This window comes from Prinia subflava, chromosome Z, assembly GCF_021018805.1.
Source record: "Prinia subflava isolate CZ2003 ecotype Zambia chromosome Z, Cam_Psub_1.2, whole genome shotgun sequence".
Lineage (NCBI taxonomy): Eukaryota > Metazoa > Chordata > Aves > Passeriformes > Cisticolidae > Prinia > Prinia subflava.
This window is the reverse complement of record NC_086283.1, coordinates 80,711,392-80,733,420: the sequence shown is the minus strand read 5'-3', so window position 1 is coordinate 80,733,420 and position 22,029 is coordinate 80,711,392. Positions and strand designations below refer to the sequence as shown.

Below are 22,029 nucleotides of genomic sequence, written 5' to 3'. Positions count from 1 at the left end.
GGCAAAAGGAACCAGTATCTCTCTTGTGGTTATAATGAGGACCTTGACTGACTTGCTATGAAGGGAAGTTGCAGTGTAGGTCTATACAATTGGGGAAATGAATCTCAGTTAAAGCCTTGGTTAGACAAACATAAATCTAGTCACGTCCTTGCAACCTGTGCTGTCAGCACAGTAGTCCTATTGCTACAAACACCTCTGTCATAAAGCTTTCAACAGCAGTTTCTGGCTGGACTGTGAGGATAAGCTCATTGTGGGGGACACTCATTGCCCATGTGGTGTGCACTGAGGGAGCTGGCAGAGGTGCTCACTAAGCAACTCCACCATTTATCAGCAGTCTTGGTAACCAGAGCTGTCCCAGTTGGTGTAGGTTACCCAGAGAGATGACCATCCAAAAAAAAACGGCTGGAAGGAGGACCTAGGGAATTCACATCTGTCAGCCTGACCTCAGTGCTGGGGAGGCTCATGAAGCAGATCATCCTCAGTGCCATCATGCAGCATGTGCAAGACAACCAAGGGAGCAGGCCCAGCAGCATGAGTTCATGAAAGACAGGTCCTGCTTAACCAACCTGATCTCCTTCTGTGACAAGATGAACCACTTAGCTGATGAGGGAAATCCTGGGAATGTGTCTATGTGGACTTAGTAAAGCCTTTGACAGCATTTCCCACAGAAATTTTCCAGAAGAAACTGGCTGCTCATGGCTTGCATGGTGTGATGCTTTTGACCATGCACTATTGCCTAGGTAAAAAAATGAATGATACTTGGGCACAATGGGTGTTGGTGAATGGAAAAACATCCAGCTGGGGCTGGTCAGCAGTGGTGTTCTGCAGGGGTGCACAGTAGGAAGCTGAGGAAAGACCTTATCACTCTCCCTCTGAAAAGAGGTTGCAGGTGGGGGTCAGTCTCTTCCCCCTGGTAACCAGTGACAGAGCAAGAGAAAACAGCCTTGGGTTGCAATGTGAGTGGTTTAGATTGGATATTAGGAATAACTTCTTCACTGAAAGGCTTATTGGGCACTGGAACTGGCTACCTTGGTAAGCTGTGGTGTATTCCTGAAGTGGTGCTTAGAGCCAGAGTTTAGTGGTGGACTTGTCAGTGCTGGGTTAATGATTGAATTCAATACTTTTAGAGGCTTTTTTACAACCTAATCTGTATGATTCCATGATACCCTTATAGCAGGTAGGTGACCTGAGAGCAGTGTGCAAGTGGCACAAGCCCAACAGTCCCTGACTATCTGGTGAGTGCTGTCATTGTATATCTGCTAAGCTGCATATGCAGCCAGCTGCAGGTGCAAGATTGCCCTGTGCCCTTCACAGGACCAGACAATTGTCCCAACACTGCCACCATTCTTGTGGGCTATCGGGTTGGGTTCTTCTTTCACTGCAGAAATCTACTGCCTCCAGTTCCACATAATTTCTACAGTGTCTCTCTCCTGAGTCCTTATTGGTCGAGTCTCCACTGATCATCTCTATACCTTTTTTCTTGTTGTCATCTGCCCAATGAAACTCAGAGGCCATCTCTTCCTCCAGCAGGAAGGTAGCAGCCTCACATGCTCACACTTAAGTCTCTGATCATGGCATATGTCAACATCTTCACCTTTATACAACTTTTATTCATCTCTATTTACATATTTGTGTGCCTTTGCACCCAAAACTGCAGTCAGAATCCTGTCCTTCTGTCTGCTGGAGCCTGTGGCCATGCACACCTACTGTAAGGAACTGGAGATGTTTTTGCTACTGGTGATAGATCTTCACTGCTATTGCCTCTGAAGCTGATCAATATTATTAAAATTCTAGTCCGTGTTTTTCTCCCCTGCCTTCTGTACTGTTTCTATAGCGATTTCCCTCTCTGTTTTTGCCTCCAGTACTGCTGGATGGCTTTGCTTACCTTAGGCCTCAGTCCTTCTCTTCACTGTATCCTGATACCAACCCACAGAGATTCCCCTGCTTCCCCGGCTCCTGCCTGGACTGTCTGGCAGAGGTGGAAAACGGAGGCGAGGCTCTCCAAAACAGACTCCATCCCTATGACAACCACTGCTAAGGCTGTGTGGTGAGCCCAAGATCAGGAGCCCAAATGTGTTACAGTGGGAAAGGCAGTGTGAAGGGACTTTGCATCCATGCTGGAATTAAAAGAAGCCTGACGATTTATACCAGACATCAACACATTTACCTGGATTCTTGTGGTGTGATTTTTATGAGGGGGGGGGGGAAGAAAATGTTCTTGTCAGATGATTCAATTCTAACATCTGAAGGTTAAAAAGTGGACAGATTGTAAAAATGAATCTTTATATACATGAAAATGCACACTAACCTATCCATATATATATGTACAGAGGTATTACATGTACATACGTATCAACAGAGACAATTGCGCACACACAGAGACAGAGAAGCCAATGTGATCTAACAGGGAGATGGGGGTCCAGCATTTCAAATGCTAATGTTTTCTCTGTGTTTTTTTCTTTTCTTTTTTTTTTTTTTTTTTAAATATTCTTGATGACCTCGCCTCATTTTTCCCATTTATAAATTTAAGGTGATGATAAAAATTAGCTCTTAAATTGCAATGCCCTTCTTTCAAATAATTGTATGACTTACTTGCTGTGCAGTGTTGTTACTAGGACTGCTCTCATTTAACTGTTACATTAAGAGCTAGTTGAAAAATGACAATTATTTTCTGGATGAAAATTGTCATTATTTTGGCTTTCTTTCCTGTGAATATTTTAGTTAATAAAGAAAACAAGTCTGGGTTGGGAGAGGTGGGCAGAGAAATAGATTAATTTTTGTCTTTTTTTTTAATCAATCCAAAAACCAGTCCATTTTTAACAGGAATTTAGGGTTTTGAAGGCCAGCATTTTTAATCAAGACAGTTATGTTTTTTGTGCTATTTGAATTTCTTTTTTAATCTACTGGAATGAAAATTTGCTGAGGAAACATCCAGTTTGGTCAAAATGTCACTTTTTGGTCATCCCCTCCTCCACCAGCTTGTTTGATGAAAAATTGTCAAACAGCAATAGCTGTGTCACCTCTGATTTATCTATTTTTCTAGAGCCATTGGTCTCAAGCAGCGGATGAAAAAGCACCACAACGGAGCAGCTGCTCCTGGAGAAGCCAGCCTGGGCAGTCAGAAAATGTCACTGGCTCCCTGAGCAGTGTTACCTTTTCTCCCTCTGACCCTGAGCAGTGGCAGAAGAGGTGGCCTCAGGGTGGTGGGGGCCACAGGGGTGGTGGAGGTTCTTCGACAAAGATGTGGAGGTGTGTGTCGGGAGGGAGGGCTGGGCTGGGCTGGGCTGGGCTGGGCAGAGTGGGGATTCAGGGTGGGCTGGTTGCAGGAGGGAGCTCTGGTCACCACCAGGGTTGCAGCTGGGAGCAACTAAGGGCGTGATAAGGTCTGAGTCGTCACAGCCCTATCCACAACAACACCCAGAATTTACTTGCTCATGCAAACATAGCCGTGGCTCTTTTCCTCTCTCAGCTCTGTTTTGCCAATCAAGAGCTTTGCAGGCAAAGATCAGTGCAATGAACACAGGCCATTTTGTGAAGCAGTGATGGTAAAGGTCAAATGAGTGTTAAATGGCTACTTTTGCAGTAAAGGATGTAGCCTCTTTCCCTCCCAGTGGCCAAATCACTGGGTCCTGTGCCCTGAGGAGCATTTATCCTGCCTCATACACAGTGCTCACCCCTGCTTTTGCTGCAGGTGAATATTAGGTGGGAGAGGAAATTAAGCTTGCCTTTCTGCATACAGTGAAAGGTTCTTTATTACTAGAGAGCCTCAAGGAGTTTTCTATCTCCTGAGCATTGTACCAACAGTTTAATTAAAAAAATGTACATGGTGGGGAACTAAGTCTAATTGGGAAGCTGTAAGAAAGCCTTTGTGGCTGGTCTCCGCTGTTTCTGCTTTTTCCCTTTATAGATTGACTAGACCTTATCAAAATGCTGATGAAACCAGTGCTACACTCTCTTGTTTTTGTTGCGAACAGTTAGATGGTGATCCTATTCCTCTCTTTCTTTCTTCAGCAGACCCCTCAGATGACATCAAGACAGTAATCAAGTCCAGCTCAAAGATCTCAGCAGGTACGATTAAGCTGCCTGTGCCATCCTAGGGAGTTGCCTGATACCCCACCAGTGGCTCCTGTATCTACCATAACAAATGAGAGCCCACTGCTGCCTGCAAGGCTGGAGGGGTGAGAACTGGTCTGTAGTTGCTCACAGGGCATAGAAAGGATGTGTCGGAGTGATGCTTGTGGGGGGTTGCAAAAGGAGAAGACCCCAGCTCTTCTCCCAGCCTGACATCCCTTTCAGGGGCATGTTCTCCAGTGACCCTCTCAAAGCTGGTCCTGTGCCAGTGACAGGGCTGCTGGGTCTGCTGCCCTGTGATGCATCCTGGGACTGTTCTCCAGAGGTGAGATTTCACTCTCCTTCTGCCAAGGATGTTCAGCTCCATGCCCAGTCTCTATATCCCTTTAAATCAGAATGCAGCCAGAAACACATACTCCCAGCTTGCAGCACTCAATTACTCCTTTTGATATTTTATTTTTTTTGCCTGCAGCTTCAAATTACCTTCAAGGAGCACAGTGCAATTAGCTAAAAATATTTCCTGCTTTGTTTTAATTGCACTAAAGTTCTGATATACCTCCAGTGAGGAGCAGTAAGGTGGAAATTGGTGCCCCAAATATTTAAAATTTATTAAAATCCAGGATGACTCAATAAGCTCACATAGTTCTATTAATTATTAAATATTCATAATTTTTTGTTAAAAACACCACAAACATTCTTGAAGCCAAATTCTGTATGAAGCTTCTAAAAGAAGACACTTTTACTAAGGAGATGGTAACTCTTTCTGAGTTGGAGAAAGATAAGACAAGAATTCCACCATATAGTTGGAGTGGTTTCCATATGAAGAATTCACATCTCTTGGTGAATTTTAGTATCTCAGATTTTGATTTTGAAAACACTTATGCATGTGACTTATGTCTGTGACTCATTTCACTGCTATAGCTGAGGTATTTTTATGATTCTAATTTAGAACTGGATCACATTTTCGTTCAAAGCCTCTCTGGGTGGAAAATGCAGGTGATCAGTCAAACATTATCACTGCTTAAAAATAGTCAAAACTTTTTGTCTGAGAGTTAAAAAAGAAATCCAAAACAAAACAATGTTTTTTTGAAAGCACTGAAAACAATTTTGCTGATTCCCATGATGTATGGTTCATAAGATTACTTCAATGTACTTTGAAAAGACTATTGAAAATAAATCCCAAATTCTATTCGCATGCAGTTGAGTCTGATCAGTCTCAGTTTTTTGGGTTTCTGGTTCATTGTCACCTGAGATAGCCTGTGCTTATGAAGCATGTCCCCTTGTGCCTGCAGCTGTGCTAGTTTGGGAGTGCTATTATTGCCTGATCCACAGAACTGAACCAAGCAAATCCAGCAAGTGGCTCACCAGTCTCACACAAATGACGGGATCGTGTCAACCTAAGCCTTTGTGTTCCTCCCTGTGCCAAGAAGCTCAGGATTAACCTGAGAGAAGAATGATAGTGGGCAAGAGGTGGGATTCAGTGCAAGTCTCACCCTCTTCCATGATTGTGAAAGAGGCCTGATTGTGATGGTGGAATCCAGGGCAAATATCAGAAAGATGCTGCCCATTTCTGCAACTTTCCCTTTCGCTTTTGTGCTCATCAGGGTGAAAAAACCTCTGACCATCTCCAGAGCAGCTCACGTCGACAACAGATTCTTACACAATTTTGAGGGAAATTAAAGGTTTTCAGCCTCTTGCCAAAGTGCACACCAAGGAGATAAATCTCAGAAAAAACCCGAACCCACCAGCCCCTCACTGCTGATGTACAAGTCCATGCACTTGCTTCCTCTGAAGCTGAACTCCAGGAAGGTAGATTTTGACTCCTCCTTCCCCTTGGGAATACAGGAGACAGATTAAAGAATAGGGGGGAAAAAGTTATTTCACAGTTAGTGTGCCCTGAACAAGAAAAGGTTCCTGACACCAACAAACTAATCAACGCTGAAAGCTCATGAGGTCAAGCTTTCCCTTCTCCTCCATTATTCTTTTGATTTTTTCTAACTGGCTAGGACTTGATAGCTCTGGCAAGTCTATAAATATAAAATCCTTTCTTGCCTTCCCCTGGAGCACACCAAGGATTATTTGAATGCCCGTAGTGACAAGTTAAAACTAAATAGAACCAAAGAAATAGGTAAGAAACAGGTTGTCCAGCCAATCCTCAAATGCTGACTGTTCTGTAAGTCAGTCCCAAGAAACTTGTCTCTGCTTGCCAGGAATTGGGAGAGGCAGCTCTCCCTCTTAAGAGCACTCCCTCTGGATTCAGTGTTTTGTGTGGAGACTTATGGCCAGGAATGTTAATGCCAGATAACTGAGCTGGCTGAGCTGAAACAGCTGGGCCTGAAGGAGGCAGCCCCACACCATCAGGGTTAAGCTCTGGATATGTGGGTTGCTTCCTGCACCTCAATACCTCTGCCTGTGCCTCCTCCCTGTGCTGCCTTTGACAGCCACTGGTCCACAGCTGTAAGAGTTTCCCTGTCCTGACCACCAAGAAGAACCCAACCTTTGTATAGTCTGAAAAGAGGGAAACATTTGCCAGTGGAAACACTGGCCCCTATGCTATAGAGAGTAAAATGCACCTGAAGTCAAGTGAGAATTATTTCTACACTCTCTTGGTATGCATGGAAATGGCAAAGGAACTGGGAAGACTTTTGGCTTCTGCTGCATTGGAAGTACCCAAAAGTTCCTGTCCCAAGGCACTGCCCATGTTCTCTCTATTGGAGGTCTTTTCATGGCAAACAAGAGGCTGCTTCCTCTGTTTTTCCTGTCCTTGGGCTCCCTGATGGGATCTGTGCTCCTTCAGAGCTCTGCCTGTTAGGAAAGGAGGAAAGAAAAATGCCACATTCCCTACCAAGGGCTGACAAACAGGAATCATAGCTGCAGTATAAGCTTCTCTGATGGATTCTGCCTCAGCAAAATGAAATTAAGATTTCAGCAAACAAGCTCCAATTCCATGGTACCAGTAGAACAAATGACATCCGATAATTGCTAACTCCTTTTGCTTATTCTTTGCTCTGTTCACCCCATCAGTCTCTCCAGATTATATTTTCAGCTGAGTTTAATGAACGCCATTTATTAAACTAACACCAGGGTTCTGCTTTGGCCTCAGACAGATGTGCCTGCTAATATGAATCATTTTGTTCAATTGGATTATTCTGATGGAGAGCGGATCCCTGCCACTCTGAGGAGCACAAACAAATGGGGAGCAGCTCGCCTCCAGTTGTGACCAGCCGCCTGCCTTCATTAGGAGGCAGCTCCAGGCTCTGCAGGCAGCTTGGCAGGATGGTGTCCCTACTGCTCCCATCAGCCAGCGCTTCTGCTCCTTTCCATTTCCCTCTCATATGCAGGGAGAGCCCGGATCTCAGTTTAGCCCTGAGCCTGGATGGCCAGGGGGACATGAGCATCATTGCCACCTTCCCTGAGTTCACCAGCTGCATGGGCAACAGGATTCATCTCCTCATTTGTCACTATGAACGTCCCTTATCTGAATGCACACCAGACTTCCTTAAATGTGTATCCTTCCCTTTCCAGTATGGCATGTCTGATCTCCTTTACATGGATACCTGAGAAAATGTAGACTAATTTGCCATTGATCCTTCTTTACTCTGATCTTCTCCAATTATCTGGGCAAAGGGACAGAGATGATATGCTTTCAAAGGCTTGTATTAATCAGAAAAAAAAAAAAAAAAAGATATAAAATCCAGGTGAAATCTCCCAGACAGAGATTCCCTCAGTCTATCGTTTGGGATTTTAGTGTTGAAAATTTTGGATCAATCTCTGTAATACATTATGTGCAGGCACCAGACATGCATCTATCTGTCTATCTCAATACAAATCCTGCCTTCTGTGAACTATAAAACTCCTAGCAGAGTGACATTACCACATCTCACATCGACAGAACACACTGAGCACACACAACCTGGGAAAAAAATTACAGAGGCAATTTGAAAGATCAGAAGAGAAAAAGCAGAAGATTTCTGCTCCCTGAGCATAAGTGGCCAAATCCCACAGCAAGCCTTTAGCTAGCACAAATCATCATGACTCCCTTAAAGCCTACTTTCTTTCCCCAGGTGAAGGACAGGCCTAGCACTTCTTCAGATACCTATGAACCTCAGGACAACTCATTTATTCTAGAGCATTTCTGAAGAAATAAATTATTTGCATTTTAATCCTAAGTGGCATCCTGAAGTTACTTCTAGGAATCCCTGGTGTGTACCAGAAGTCAGGCTGTCAGGAAGTGGGTCTGTGCTGAAAGAGAAAAGACCCCAGAGATAAGCATGGTGCCAGTCTTTGTGCCTTTCCTAATTACTAACAGCACGTTAGCATGCTCCTCAACAAACCCATCAAAGGACATTAATTCCTCCATTCATGTTTAAGTATAGGAATACTTCTCCAAGTGTGAGCTATTCCTTTGCTCCTGTTGAGGATCCGTACATCTTTCTCTAAATTGCATTACCCCAGTCTTCATGGGTAAAGGGAACAAGGCTGGTATGAATTCCTGTCGGGATTTTTTGTAACAAGATCTGTATGGTCTGTACTAAACAATGTCTTTGAAACCTGAGCAGAAGACAGAAACTCCCCAAATAAACTCGCTTCTGAAACCACCAAGTCTCTTAAAACTGACATGTAGGAGCCCAGTTTCGTACTGCTGGCATTGGGCTGCCTGCCTGGCTTCCTTTCTGAGTGTCCAATCTGCCACGATGGAGAAAAGGGTACCATGCAAGGAGAAAGCACAGAGGAAAATAAAGAGCTTGGAAAGCATTCACTTGTCATACGTCACAGCAAATGGGATGCAACCTCTGCTCATGAGTGGAGATGCTTCAAGAGAGTAGAGAAAAACAGAGAATCTTAGCCAGCAAAGAAATTTTTAGCTGACTGCACAGCCCATGGATTTAATGGCCCATTTGTTTCCATATCCTTAGAAATCAAGGTAGTAAAAACCTGTCTCCTTTTGCAACAACCTATTTTTAAGGCTCTACCATGACAACTGTGGTCTACAGCCCATCCAAATCCACCAAAAGATATCTCTGTCATCAAGGAATGGGCATCATAGAGCCAGAAATTTCAAAGGTAGGCATCTTGTCACCGTGAGGATTTTAGAGTGTTATTGCTCTGCATAGAACAGATGCTTCAGGCAGCCCAGCTGCTGGATCTGTTTTACACAGGAAAAAGGGATATCTGAAGAGATGGGGAGGGAGAATGTATCTTCCAATAAATGGGAGAAATCTGCTTTGCAAAGAGGATTACTTGAGTGTGGAGCTGCAGACTTCCATGGGTACAAGAGATTTTTCTTCTGTTTGCAAGTCATTATCCTAAAAAGGCATTTTTAAAATGAGCCATGGTGATATTTGGAGGTGGGCATGATCATTCCCTAGTGTCTCTACTCTAAGAACACCAGAGCAGCCAGAATGGTGACATTGCATCTCCCTCTAGATTTGCAAAAATTTGAAACATCTCTGCTAGGAGAACATTTAGAGTTAAATAAGTAATAGTGGGCCTGAATCCTTGGCTGCCATAAATCAGTGTCACTTCACTGGCTTCAGAGGAGCTGGTGATTGACGCTGCCCGAGAACTTAGCCCAATCATGGTTGTGGTTAGTACTTTTCCAGACAGAGCACTGAGTTTTCATTTACTCTGCTTCTTGCTTGGGAAATGACTTGACTGCTGTTCTCCTTTCCCCTCCAGCTCAGCCTTCTACCCAATATTTCAAAAAGGTTGGATGAAGCTCAGCTAAGTGGAAAAATGAACCATTTGAAATAAAAACTCTTTTTTTTTCCCTAACTGCAGTCACAGGGCAGGATGAAAGACATCTGAGGAGCAAGGATTGTACCGTAAACCTTCAATTCTCTGCTGCAGCTGAATCAAACACTTCAGAGACCAGAGTTTTGATATTCACTTGTATCTGGCCAAAGTTACCGTACCTATGAATTATTCAAATATGCAATTATTGCATTTGATATATCACTGGTTATAACTGTGGGAACGAGAAACAGTGTTCTAGTGCAGCTGATTGTATATGCCTTCCAAACCATAAGGACATCAATTTAAGGTGCTCACATTGATGGAGTACTCTGCAACCCCTTATTAAGATTCTTGCCAACTCCTGTAGCAGTTTTCCCCTGCAGAGTAAATTTCATGGAGTTTTTTAGCCTCCCTTTTCTTTATCTCTACAGTGTAAGTGCCAAACACTACCCCATAGAGCTTCAATTCATGGTTCTGCAGTAGCTCTCAAAGGTCAGTGACAAAAAGATCAGATCATTTTCAGCTTACTGATCAAAGCTGCACAAGTGACCTGAGTCCTGTGAATCACATGTTGGAGCTGACTCATAACTGATTTCATTGTGAATTTCCAGTTTTCCTGGAAGAAGGTTTTAACCTTCCTCTTAGAACTAGAGGGCTGTGCCCTGCCTTTGGCCTATACTGTTCATATTGTCTTTACCTGGACAAAAAACCATGTTCATGGTGCTGATGTTTGTATGAACACACCAAAGACAGCTCTATCTGCCTTCAAATATGGGGACATCTGAAAAGAACATTTCTGAAGTTCTAGACCTTTCTTTGCCCTCTCCCTGAACAGCATTTGCAAATTGGTAACATGCCTGTTCCCTGTTTGCTCACTAGTGAGTACCGGTCTCTCTAGTGCCCCCATATCAATGGATTTTGCTGACTTGTAACTCATTTGAAGGTCCTGTAGAAAAATGACTGTGCTTGTTTTCTAGGACTCATCCTGTATTTTCAAAATCCTCTTTCATTATGGATCTTTGCCTTCTCCCATTTGTTTTGTACATATTTTATTTAGTAGAGGATTCATTCTGTCACTGTTTGCTGCTGCTGCTGCTACTTGAACAAAAAATTTGGCTATAGATGTCTCCTGTATTTTTCCATCTCTTTGGCTCTCATATCAAATCATTGCTGTTTCAAATGCCTACTCTTTCCTTTTCTTATATTTTCCATTTTTTCTTCAAGTTATTGTCCCTCATGCACTGGCCCAGCAAATCAAATGTTCCTTCAAAGGCTGCTGTTTTCAGGTTACTGCAGCTGCCCATTAACTGATGCAACTGGAGCTTACACTGAGGTCAGAAAGGCACTAAAATCTGACTTAAGTAATTTGTGTGACATTGTCCATATGGTCTCCCACACTAATCTTGGTGAAGTGGCTGAATACGAAATTACCACCCTCCAGTCAACCCTGGAGCTTTGGGGGTTTTGCTGGTGGAAGCCTTTGAAGAGGGCACCACCATAAGAAGTTCCTGGTCTTTCCACAGTATTGTATATATGAGGAAAAACTCAGAAGTCTCTTTGCTGACTGAGTCTTTGGCAAAACTTGTCACAATTCTCCAGAAGTTTACCTCAGAGCACAAGGGCCAAGAGTACCACAGTGAGATGAGAAGTGGGAGGTTGCTTTAATATCTATTATTTAATTCTGAAGTATTTACATTATCTGACTTAAAAAAAAAAAAAAAAAGGAAAAAAAAAAGGGGGACTTGGGTTTTAATGAAGAATTCCTGCTCCAGACCGAGGGGAAGTGTTGTGGTATTGCCTTGTGCTGCTCTATCACTCCCGTGACAAATAGCGCGGATCCGTTAGTGACCTACATGGACTCATTTAGATGCAAACACAGCAATACTCCTGAAAAGCTGCCCTGCTTTGAGGAAGAACAAGTTCCAAATATTGCTGAATGGAATTCAGTCTCAGAGCAGTAATTACAGATTGTAATTTTGGAGTAAATGCAGTAATTAATTATTGTCGTTTTCCATCAGTGCATTATATTGTGTGCCAATCTTAGAATAAAATAATTAGCAAATGGGATTTTGCATGCTCTAGTATTGAAACTGTGGTTTGTAGAACAGACTTGAGAATTTTGCCATAATAAAGTTATCAGTAATTTGAATGGACAGGCAGGTTAAAAATGATCAGACAGAAAAATAAAGGATATCCTTGTCAGTATTGCAAACACCTTCAGGGATCCTGTTTTAGCCTCCCCCACTAAAATTAACTTCCATTCTCTCAGTACAAGCACAACAGCACAAAGTTTGGGTTGCAAACACAGTGAGGGATGCTTAATTTAATCACAGGTGTCAGTGGAAAGGAAAAACAAAAGTAATCCAAAGAACAAGAAACCATATTGGCTGAGGTGATGTTTTTCCAGTACCTGAACAGACTTTCCAAAATTAAGCTGTGCTGGTTTTTTTTTCTCTCTTTATTCACTCATATTAAAGCTTGTGCTGGAGTACTGTTTTGATGCAATTATACTAGTGCAAATTTCCATAATGTAAGCAAGTCTAAATTATCTAAGTGATGACTAAAAGAGGGAAACAACAATAATCTGTGCAGGTGGAAAAGGAGCTGGTTAGCATGATTGTAGGAGGCATAACTACAAGAAATGGGATTTTGTCTTCAAAAAGTGTATTTGGAATGAATCTCAAGATGAACAGCCTAATAGAAAACAGTGAGATCAATGCAGCTGCAGAATAGCCTCTCACTAGAGGTAATAGAAGACTATCTGAGAGGCATAAGCAAAAAAAATTCACTAAAAATACACTTTCACTAGACTTTGCATTGAAGTCATCTTAAATGACAAGATAAGATAGAAATTTTCCACTCACATATTTTTGTTTATTGCTATTTTGTTTTATTCTTGGCTGATAGTATAATCTTACTTTAAAATAGAGTTTGGGTTGCTTTTATTTTTTCTCTTATTAGGGGAAAAAAAAAGAAAAAATGCAAAAACCTATATTTCACACATTTTACAATAAACCAAAAATCAGTTCACATTTGAGAAGCAGTTAAGGAGGACCTGAAAATTTTAATTTTTTTTTTTTTTTTTTTTTTTTTTTTTTTTTCCATATTTGAGCTTTGACCTGTGTTATTTCCCCTGGTGTTTTGTAGAAGCAGGTTGCTTGGGCAGTGCATTCATTTAATGTTTTGTCACTACTCTGAAGCCAAGCTAAAAAAATCTTGCTGTTGATCTTTTTTCTGTTTTTTTTTTTTTTTTACTTTTCTGTTTCGCTTTTGCCTCGATCAGTTTGTCTCGCTCACACTTACTTTGTCTCACTCAGTTTCATGCCAGTGCTCTGGGTTAGTCTCACCCAAATGTCTCTGCTGCTTGAGCTTTAAATATAACTTCAGCAGCAGAGTGTCTGTCTGAGGTGGAAAACATCACTTTGGCAGTGACCAGTCGCTGCAGTGAAGCCACGGAAGTGGAATGGACAGGATTTTCAGGGCTATTGTGTGCTGTGTCTGTTATTGATCTGTCAGCTGGATGCTGCTGGGCTGCTCTGCGTTCTGCCCTGAGCTCTGGAAGGGCTGTGAGCCGTGCAGTTTTCCAGGCAGTGTTGTCCTCCCATGCCTTCCTGTCCCCACAGCCCTTGTGGGCTCAGGGCTCAAACAGCCCCAGGCACGGCCGCACTTGCACCTTGGTCATAGCACAGGGTGTGGAAGGGCTCCTACCCATGCCCACCTAAGGGAGCTGTGGACTTTGGGTTGTTTTATTAACTATTTTGTGCATTTACTATCTGAAAGACACGTGGAGTGTCTCCAAGTCCTTGCTTCCTAGTCCTGAGGGGGGATTCACATTAGAATAGACAGATTTTGGCAGAGTTGCCTCAAATGATCCTCCTCTATTTTGCTTTCTCCCAGCCCATCATTCCTCCCAACCACGTCTTTAATTATAAAGCAAAAAGAGAACAGGGGCAGCCATGTTGTCATCTAAATTCTTCAGGGCTTTGCTTACTGCAGCTTTGGGCTTATCTGCCGTATCAGAGACACCCTTTCAGTGTTTGACAGCAAATTTGGAGCACTTGCAAACAAAACAAAGGACTTCAAATCACTGTGGCCTAGAGACTCCCAAAAGGGAGATTTATAAGTTTTTAAAAAAATGCTCATCCAGAATTAAAATTCAGTGAAGCTCTTCTTTCTCAGTTAGGAAGAAATCACTGTGGCGGATTATATCAAACTGGATGCTGCTTTCTGTTGTTGCTGTTGTCATTGGCAGCTTCTTATTTCTTGAAAGCAATTCAATAGAGAAAAGCCTTTCCGTGGAAAAATCCCAATTAAAAAGTTTCTTGAGCATCCTCTTGAAGCACATGAGTAATTACACTGGTGTCAATATGGTTATACACATGCTTCAAATTGGAATTAAAGACCCTGAAGAGCGGCATCCGAAGTAAAGATAGCTAAAAAACACAGTAGAGTTATTATCTTTCCATCAGTTCAAGGAAGTTGCAAATCAACAGGCCAAGAACAGCTGACCTATCTCTGAGTGAGGCTTATTCCTGAGGACTTAGCCCTCTGCTGATCACTATTGCCCAGCCTGGTGGGAAGATGACCTGTGACCTTTGTGAGAATCCTGCCTGCCTCTAGAGTGCTGGTATCAATGTTCTCAAGCACTGGGAGGCAGATGAGCTGAAGAGAGACCTGGGTTTAAGCCCATCTGGCCTTCTGGGTATCCTTGCTGTCATCAAGTGTACGTCATCAAGCATAATTCTCCCTGTGCTAACCCCAAATCCTCTGCTGGTGAATGTTCCTGCAATGTTCTCCCGGGATCACCTACACTTGAGCAATTCCTTCTGTCAGGTGGAAAAACACACATATAAAACTTTTTCTCCTGGAGAACTCCTTTCTGCTGAAAGTTGTGTACAGCTCCTGCATCAGGCTCAACAAAGTGGGAGTACACAAGAGAACAAGGACCTCTGAGACACATTTTGATAGAGTCTCTAAACAAGGTTCTCTAAGCCAAGGGTGGACGTGATCTGGTGGTAAAAATGGAATAATTTTTCTGGACAGCAGACTACTGAAGCCGAAGTAAATAGAGAGCTTCCCATCTAGAGGCAACGCTTCAAGACTGTTCTGCTTAGTAGAAGCAAAGGAAAGGAAAAAATGCTCTAAGAGAGACATATGGAATTATATTACCATTTTACTTGCTGATTCTTTTTTATATAATTTACTGGGGAAAAAAATACCCAAGCAACAAATCTTAGTTCTACTAGTGAGTTATCTTACTGTGGGAAAGGCTGAGACATCAGAGCATTTCATGATGAGCCATGATAATAAAAACCACTGTAGACTCATACTGGTGAATCTTGAACAACACAGATATCCACAGCCCTGCATCTTACACCACCATGAGAAATAAGCATATCCTCAGTGAACACAGCTATAAAAGACATAAAGGGAGACCTCTGTGTCCCTCGATCCCTTTGCAGGTGTCACAGAAAACCTCCCTGACAAAGGCAGCCCCTGCTTTAGCACAATTGCATGCATGCACCCCCCACTCTCCCCCAGCAAAGCCTGCAGAAAAAAAGCCAGTGTGATGAAGCAAAAAGCATTTGGATATGGCAACATGTTTTGGTTTCAAGCTTCCAAGAGGCCTTTTCATAAGCAAGGAAAAGAAAAGAGGTTTTTGAAGGGGGAAAATGCATTGACAGTTATCTTCATATAGTCACATATAAAGGAGATTCTAAACTATGGAGACTGTTTCCTGCACATGCATCTAATATGTTTATTGAAAGGTTGCTTAATCTCTTTAGGCTGTCTTCAGTGCAGCACCCCATTCAAAGACGGTTTCATCCCATTCTTGAATTCTCACTGGAAAGGATACTGTTCTGAAGACTGGAGAAATATATTTTGCAAAGATATTTGGGATCCCAGGGAAAAATTAAAACACTTTGTTTTTCTTTGGGAAAGTTGAAGATAGGGATTTCCTGCCTGTCTTAGATGAATCAAAAGAAGCCTCAATAAAAATCACAGAATCTTAGATATTACAGCTAAAATGACAGAGAAAGGTCACCTAACCAATCTCTAATTCAGGAGTACAATTTGCTTAGGGCCTCCCTAGGTTCTGAGTTTATTGAGGAATCTCTGTTGCGGAAAAGTTTTAACAATAGGGAGAATTCCTGTCTCAGTAAACACACACATAGAGGTTTATATTTCTGTTTCTCAAAGAATTACCTAATGAAAGAGCCAGCCAGTGGTGGAAAATATTTCTGTTTTTGGAAACATCTTCATTTTTGTTATTGGTGATATGTCGGGATTCCAATGAAACAAGAAGTGTCTTCTGATATTTTTGGTGTTGTTACATGTATTAGAATTTCCCATGGAACATCTAGCTGGCTTTTTTCCAGCAATACATGGCACATGAGTCTAAAAATGCAACCTCAGGTCCTTACTCCAGCTAAACTTCCTTGGCTTTTATTGGGTTTTATGCAGTAGTTTAAAGCAACTGAGCAAGAAGTGAACATGGATCCTTCTATTAATTTTTCGTGTTTGTGAAGAAATAAATCAGGGGTTATTTGGTTGTCAGGGAGACATATTTACATTAAGTTATTATGCTGAGATGGAATTGGATACAGACTGTACTGCATGAAGAATGAAGAATGCTTTGAAACGTTTGCAACACAGAGCTATTGAGACAGACACTGTCCCAGTCCAGTCACCTGGGATTAAATCGCAGCCCAGTCCCACCTCTTAACTGCAGATTTTCTTCAAGCACCAGAAAATGCTCTCTTTCACTGAGCAAGGGGAATCAGGACAGCCTCTGACTCTCCTCTAGTGACCAGAAACACCTTCCAGAGATGCAGGATGCCCTTGGGATGAGGAAGCTGCCTTATCCCTTGGTAAGCATCCTTCCACCTCTTTTTCTAAAGAGACACACACACAAACAGTTCCTAGTTTATGCGTGGGTGCATGTCTGAGCAGAGTGGCTCTAGCCAGAGTCAAAAAGGCAGAAGATAGAGAGTCACAGAGCTGAATCTCCTTGAGGGTCTACAACACAGAGAGACACGACAGGAGTAGCTGACACCCCCTTCCCCATGCAGTTACCTGTGCTAGTGCTTTGTATCCAGTGGTTCCCACAACTTTTCAGTAGGGACGATTAGCATCCTTTGGCCTCTTCAGCTGCACCTTCAGCCTCTTCATGCCAATCTGGAATCCATTCATGGCCTGGATAGCAGCTTGGGCACTGGCAGGATTGTCAAAACTCACAAAACCTGTCAAAACATGAGGCAAGGCAGGGGACTTAATGAGCTGAAGGGTGCCAAGGCACGTACATGCAACGACCACTGAGAATGAACATGGGGAAGGGAGTGAGGGCACTGAGAGGGGACAAGTGAGCAGGTAGGAGGGTGGGCAGGTGGGCAGGAGAGTGAGGAGAGGATGGTTGCCAATGTGGGACAAAGGATAGGAGGGTTTGTTACAGATCAGTGTCCCAGGACACAGTGCCTGGTCTGACTGCCAGTCTGAACACTAGACTATGTGGAGCACAGGGATCCAAATGTTGGTGCCACAAGATTTGGGTCACTTTTGAGCTGGGAGTCAGCAGATGTAATGCATGGTCTCAAGGCACTCTGTCTTCCACTATCTCCCTCCATTGTGGCTGGGGTAAACCTCTAGACCTTCCTTAACTTGCCAGCATAACCTTTTCTTTGCCTTCCAATACTAATGATGAGAGGAGGCTGACACACCTACTGCTACTTTCTTATTATGGCAATGTAAGTAAAATGTGAATTAAATAAATTCTTTATTATTGTATTAATCAGCAGGAATGGTTTGATTGTTGGCCAGCCAAGCAATATAAAGAGCTTTAATCTCTGGCAATTTCTGCAAACTGCATGTTACTCTGCAGTTGAGAGATGAGCACAAGCATTTTCCTCACATGGTTTCTTCATGGAATGTCACACTTTGCCAGAAATCTCTCAGTGAACCATGGAGCACATCCAGCTCTAGAAGCAACTATAGTGACTGAACATTGTATCTACTAGTCACCTAAGACATCCTTTGTCTTGATTTGCTCTCTAACAGTCTGATGAAATAATAAAGGTCAACCACACAGGATGCAATGCATCTAATGCATTCAGTTTGGGGAGAGATTGTGTGTGGCTTTACTTTTATAAAATATTTTTAATACATATATATATATAATCTTTTTTCTTATGTTAGATCCAAAAAGAGGCCTCATTTTCTCAAATGTATATGGCTGTAGCTGGAGCAACCATGGGTCTGAGATATTAGTGAGGCAGAGGGCCATCACATTGTACAAGCATTGCCTCTGCTACTTTTCCCAGAAATGTCCCTGTGTGCCAACAACATTTCTGAGCACAAACCTTGGGTGAGACTAGCCTGGACCAGCCTGCTCTCCAGACAAAGCCATCTGTTTACCCACCCCTACAAGGCTCTGGCAGCACAGATCAATCCTAGGAGCCTGGTGTTGCTCAACAGACAGGCTGAAATGAAGAGACGGGTTTTTGCAAGTCCTCAAAAAGCTAAAGCTGAGTGTTTGCTGCCAGGTATACACCTGCTCCTGACAGCAGCACCAGACCTGGCTTACAGCCTTGAGCTGTACTGTGTATTCATTCAGCAGCCCCTCCTCCCTGGTCTAGTTCTTCCTCGGAAGCGAGTCTCACAGGTGACACAGGGTGCCTTGCATCTGAAAAAGGCACAGAGCTGTGCATGCAAAGGCACCTTCTCACTCCTGCATTAAACTGTGCTCCCTGACCTTGGCTAATAATGTGACTTCATGACAGGTCATGGAACCTATGGTCTTAGTCTCTCAAAGTGAGACAACAGGTTTACTGAGTATGACACACAGGGTTTTAAAGGGGAGACCCATGGAATAAATAGAGTACCTACTTTGTCCTCCCCTCTTGAAGCCAAGGCTCCAAGTAAACTGGCTGTCCACACAGCTTGCCTGCCAACCTCCTGCTTGAGGAGATACCAACAGTGCAGCTCTGGAGATGAGCAGACAAAAAGTACTCTCAAGCCCCACAGCAATCATCAATTTCTAGAGCAGAAAACTGTAGAGCTATAGTGAGCAATGAGCTGTGGTTTTATTCAATAGCAATGGATCTGCTCTTGCCATCACTTCTTAGTCAGTGAGTGCCTGGTGATGTTACCATTTTACATTTGACTACTTGAATAATCTATCAACAAAGTCCTGATTCACTCTCAGCGAAGGAATAAATGAAACACTTCCTGGTTTCACTCAAGCACGTTCAGACTTAAAATACTTCTGGAAACTCGCTTGGGGACGCCTTACTTGAGCTTTAACCTTAAATATATCTATATACTTCATGTACTTGAATATAGGATGTAGTGAAATCCATTTCTTTTTCAAAATCACATCTGTTTTGCTGATATTCCTGGCCAACACACATCTTCACAGTAGATGTTCCAGGGAAGCTCAGAGAAACTGGAACCTAATAATCTGTAGTGCTGAGTTTTGGGGTTTTTTTGCACTTGTGTTTAACATCAAACAAATCCTGAACAAAGTCTGAGTTTTAGCACAGAACACAGGCTGTGTTCAGTGGTTAACTTTGATGTGTCCACAATATTCTGGAAAGTGAGAGAATTTAATAGTTTGGGTGTAGGCCATTTTGTGCCAGCTGTCCCCAGTGCTAGGGAGAAATGCCAGGTATGTTTACTTTACTGATACACACAGCAATCCAGTATCAGAGCTGAGTTGGCTGCAGCTGGGTGGTGGCTTAGCTCATGTCTTTAGAGAACATACCTTGCCTGGGAACTTTGATTTCTATTCTTGCAACAGGTCATTTTGGAATGTCCCTCCTACTGACTACATGTGCACACCTACATTGTGCCTGCATGTTCATCCATTTGTGAACAAGTCACCTTAGGACCCTACAGTAATAACTGCAGGTCCAGCCAATGCTTGAATGTGGAGTGTAGGGCAGGGTTTCTCTCTTTGATCAGGCCACCCGTAGCTGTGTTTAAATGAGTCACTGGTTGGGCAGCAGTGCTGGCTGCAGTGAACGCAGGCACCGAGCTTAAATCAAGGAACCTCCATTGTGGGATCCACCTGGCTCCATAGTTAGGAGTAAATATCTCATGGTAAAATGTTAACTGTCTAGTACCTGGGTGGGTCACTCCCCAAAGTGATGTTAATTGCAGAATCAAACTCCTCCAGAAATGTTGCCCACTATGACAGAAGATTATTATTTCTCTAGTTTTGCCAAGACTATAGCTGTACCTCTGCAAGAACCTTGCTGTGAGATAAGCTCACAAAGCAATACCAGTTTTTATCACCACTTTGCTTTGAGATGGAATTCTAAGCCCATTTCCTCATTCTGTACAAAGCTGTAAATAATACAACATTTTAACAAATGGGACTAATAAGAAAGATCGGAAGTGCATTTGCTCACTATATTTCATTTAGACCAGATAATGAAGCTGGGAGTTGTACTCCAATTCTGGTATTAGTTGCCTACAGATTTGGACCAGATTTTTTTCTCCTTAGTTTTTCTAGTATTCACTGAAACAATATCAAAATCTCTTCAGTCTGGATGCTGAGGATAGAGGAACTGGGATTCAAAAGCTGGGGAAAGAGATGGGCAAATGCCAATAACTGTATTTTCTTTGATTGTCCCTAGATCATATTCTAGGGATAGAGCAAACAGTTTTAGTTTTCGAGGGCTTTGACATGCTCAGAAGTTTCTGGTGCATTCAAGTCTCCCCATTTCCTGTTATTTATGTGTAGCTATGTTTCATATTGTTGAAGGTATTTGGATGAACTCCAAAGATAAGAAAAGCTATGGCTTATCCTGAGATTTGAGATTTGACAGTGGATAAGGGATAGGCAGATAGACACATTGGGCTAACAACAGCATTTGTCTTCCCAGGTCAAATACCTACTGGCAGATTTGACTTTTGTTGTTGTTACATGCAGTATTGGCAGTTAACCATCTTTGTTTCTCCTCATCTATGTCAGCAGGATTCATGGTACTATGACAGATTTGAACATGTATGACTAGGAACAGAATGTATGTACTGGGAAAATAATTTAATACTCGGTTCCTAAATGGCTTTAGTATTTGAGACCATGGGCTCAAAACATGATGGCAGTATTATAGTTGCTATCTGTGTTTTGAACAGCACTCCTGCATTGTCATCTAGATGCTTGAAGGACAAAAGAGAAAGGGAGAGGTTAAAAAGCTTGAAGCTCTTTCTGTGCATTGGTTAATTAATAATCAGAGAAATATATGTTCTGGTCTGAAGACAGTTGGTAGGAGGACAGCATTTTGTGATAAATCTACTTTATGGGGGGGGGACATTCGTGGGTTTTTTATTTTTCCCTTCCCCCCCCCCCCCCCCCCAGGGATTATGTAAAAACGCTGTTCTAATAAATGATTTATCAAAAGTGACAGAGAAAGGTGAAAGCTGCTAGGACAGCAACAGAGGGCATCTAATCTTTCTGATTCTGCACAGCATCCTCCAGGAAGGATACTGTTGTTGGAGCCCACTACTTTTCCTGGCCTGCTCTTTTCCTACAAGACCATATTAACAATTAGTAGGCAGAAATTGGGGTACAATTTTGGAATGGCTTTATTTTCTCCCTCTTTCTTCCACAAAAATTCTCATGGTGTGACGTGGGGAGGGAGATTTGTGCCTTTCTCATTACATGATCACCAATGTCTTTATGTAACAGGTATTACTTAAGGGCTGTTTTTCTGTTTTAATCAGCCAGGATGATAAAGAAGGGAATTCACAATCTATGTCAGAGTACAACTGAGAACTGTTTTGTAACTGTAAAATTTTTTTTATGGTCTGTGTTTCCTCTGCATGTCCATGAATTAGTCTGTGCACTAAGAGTAGTCCTGAATGAGACATGGTTGTGTTTCCATGGGTCCTTAATTGGTCCTTCTGAGTTTTCTGTTTTGCTTTGCATCCAGCAAGGAGAATTAGTAGTTAATGTACAAAACAACCTGTTGATGATCTGCTACCAGGCTAGAATAACATGTTGTCTGTCTTGGGCAGAAGTTTTCCTCTGGATGGAGCCCAGTGCATAGTAACTATGCTCAACTTCCCTTAAATCAGGAGACAAGACCATGAATGAGGTCCAGATGAAAGCTTTTCATCCAGACTCACTCATAAACTGGGGACAGATGATCCTATAACAGGTCCACTCATGTAGCTAGGTTGCCTTCAGGCAATGGAAAGGAAAAGAGGGACCTCAAA

At 42.6% G+C, this 22,029-nt stretch overlaps 1 protein-coding gene across 50 annotated transcripts in view; it reads right to left on the bottom strand.

Annotated features, from left to right (window-relative positions):
- Positions 1–16,923: 16,923 nt before the first annotated feature.
- Positions 16,924–22,029, bottom strand: part of CELF4 (CUGBP Elav-like family member 4) — a 676,060-nt gene continuing 670,954 nt past the window's right edge. For all 50 annotated transcript variants that reach the window (XM_063422567.1, XM_063422590.1, XM_063422542.1 and 47 more), the window contains one exon: positions 16,924–17,051. In XM_063422567.1, the coding sequence (XP_063278637.1) occupies positions 16,924–17,051 (128 nt within the window). The remainder of the gene's footprint in view (positions 17,052–22,029) is intronic.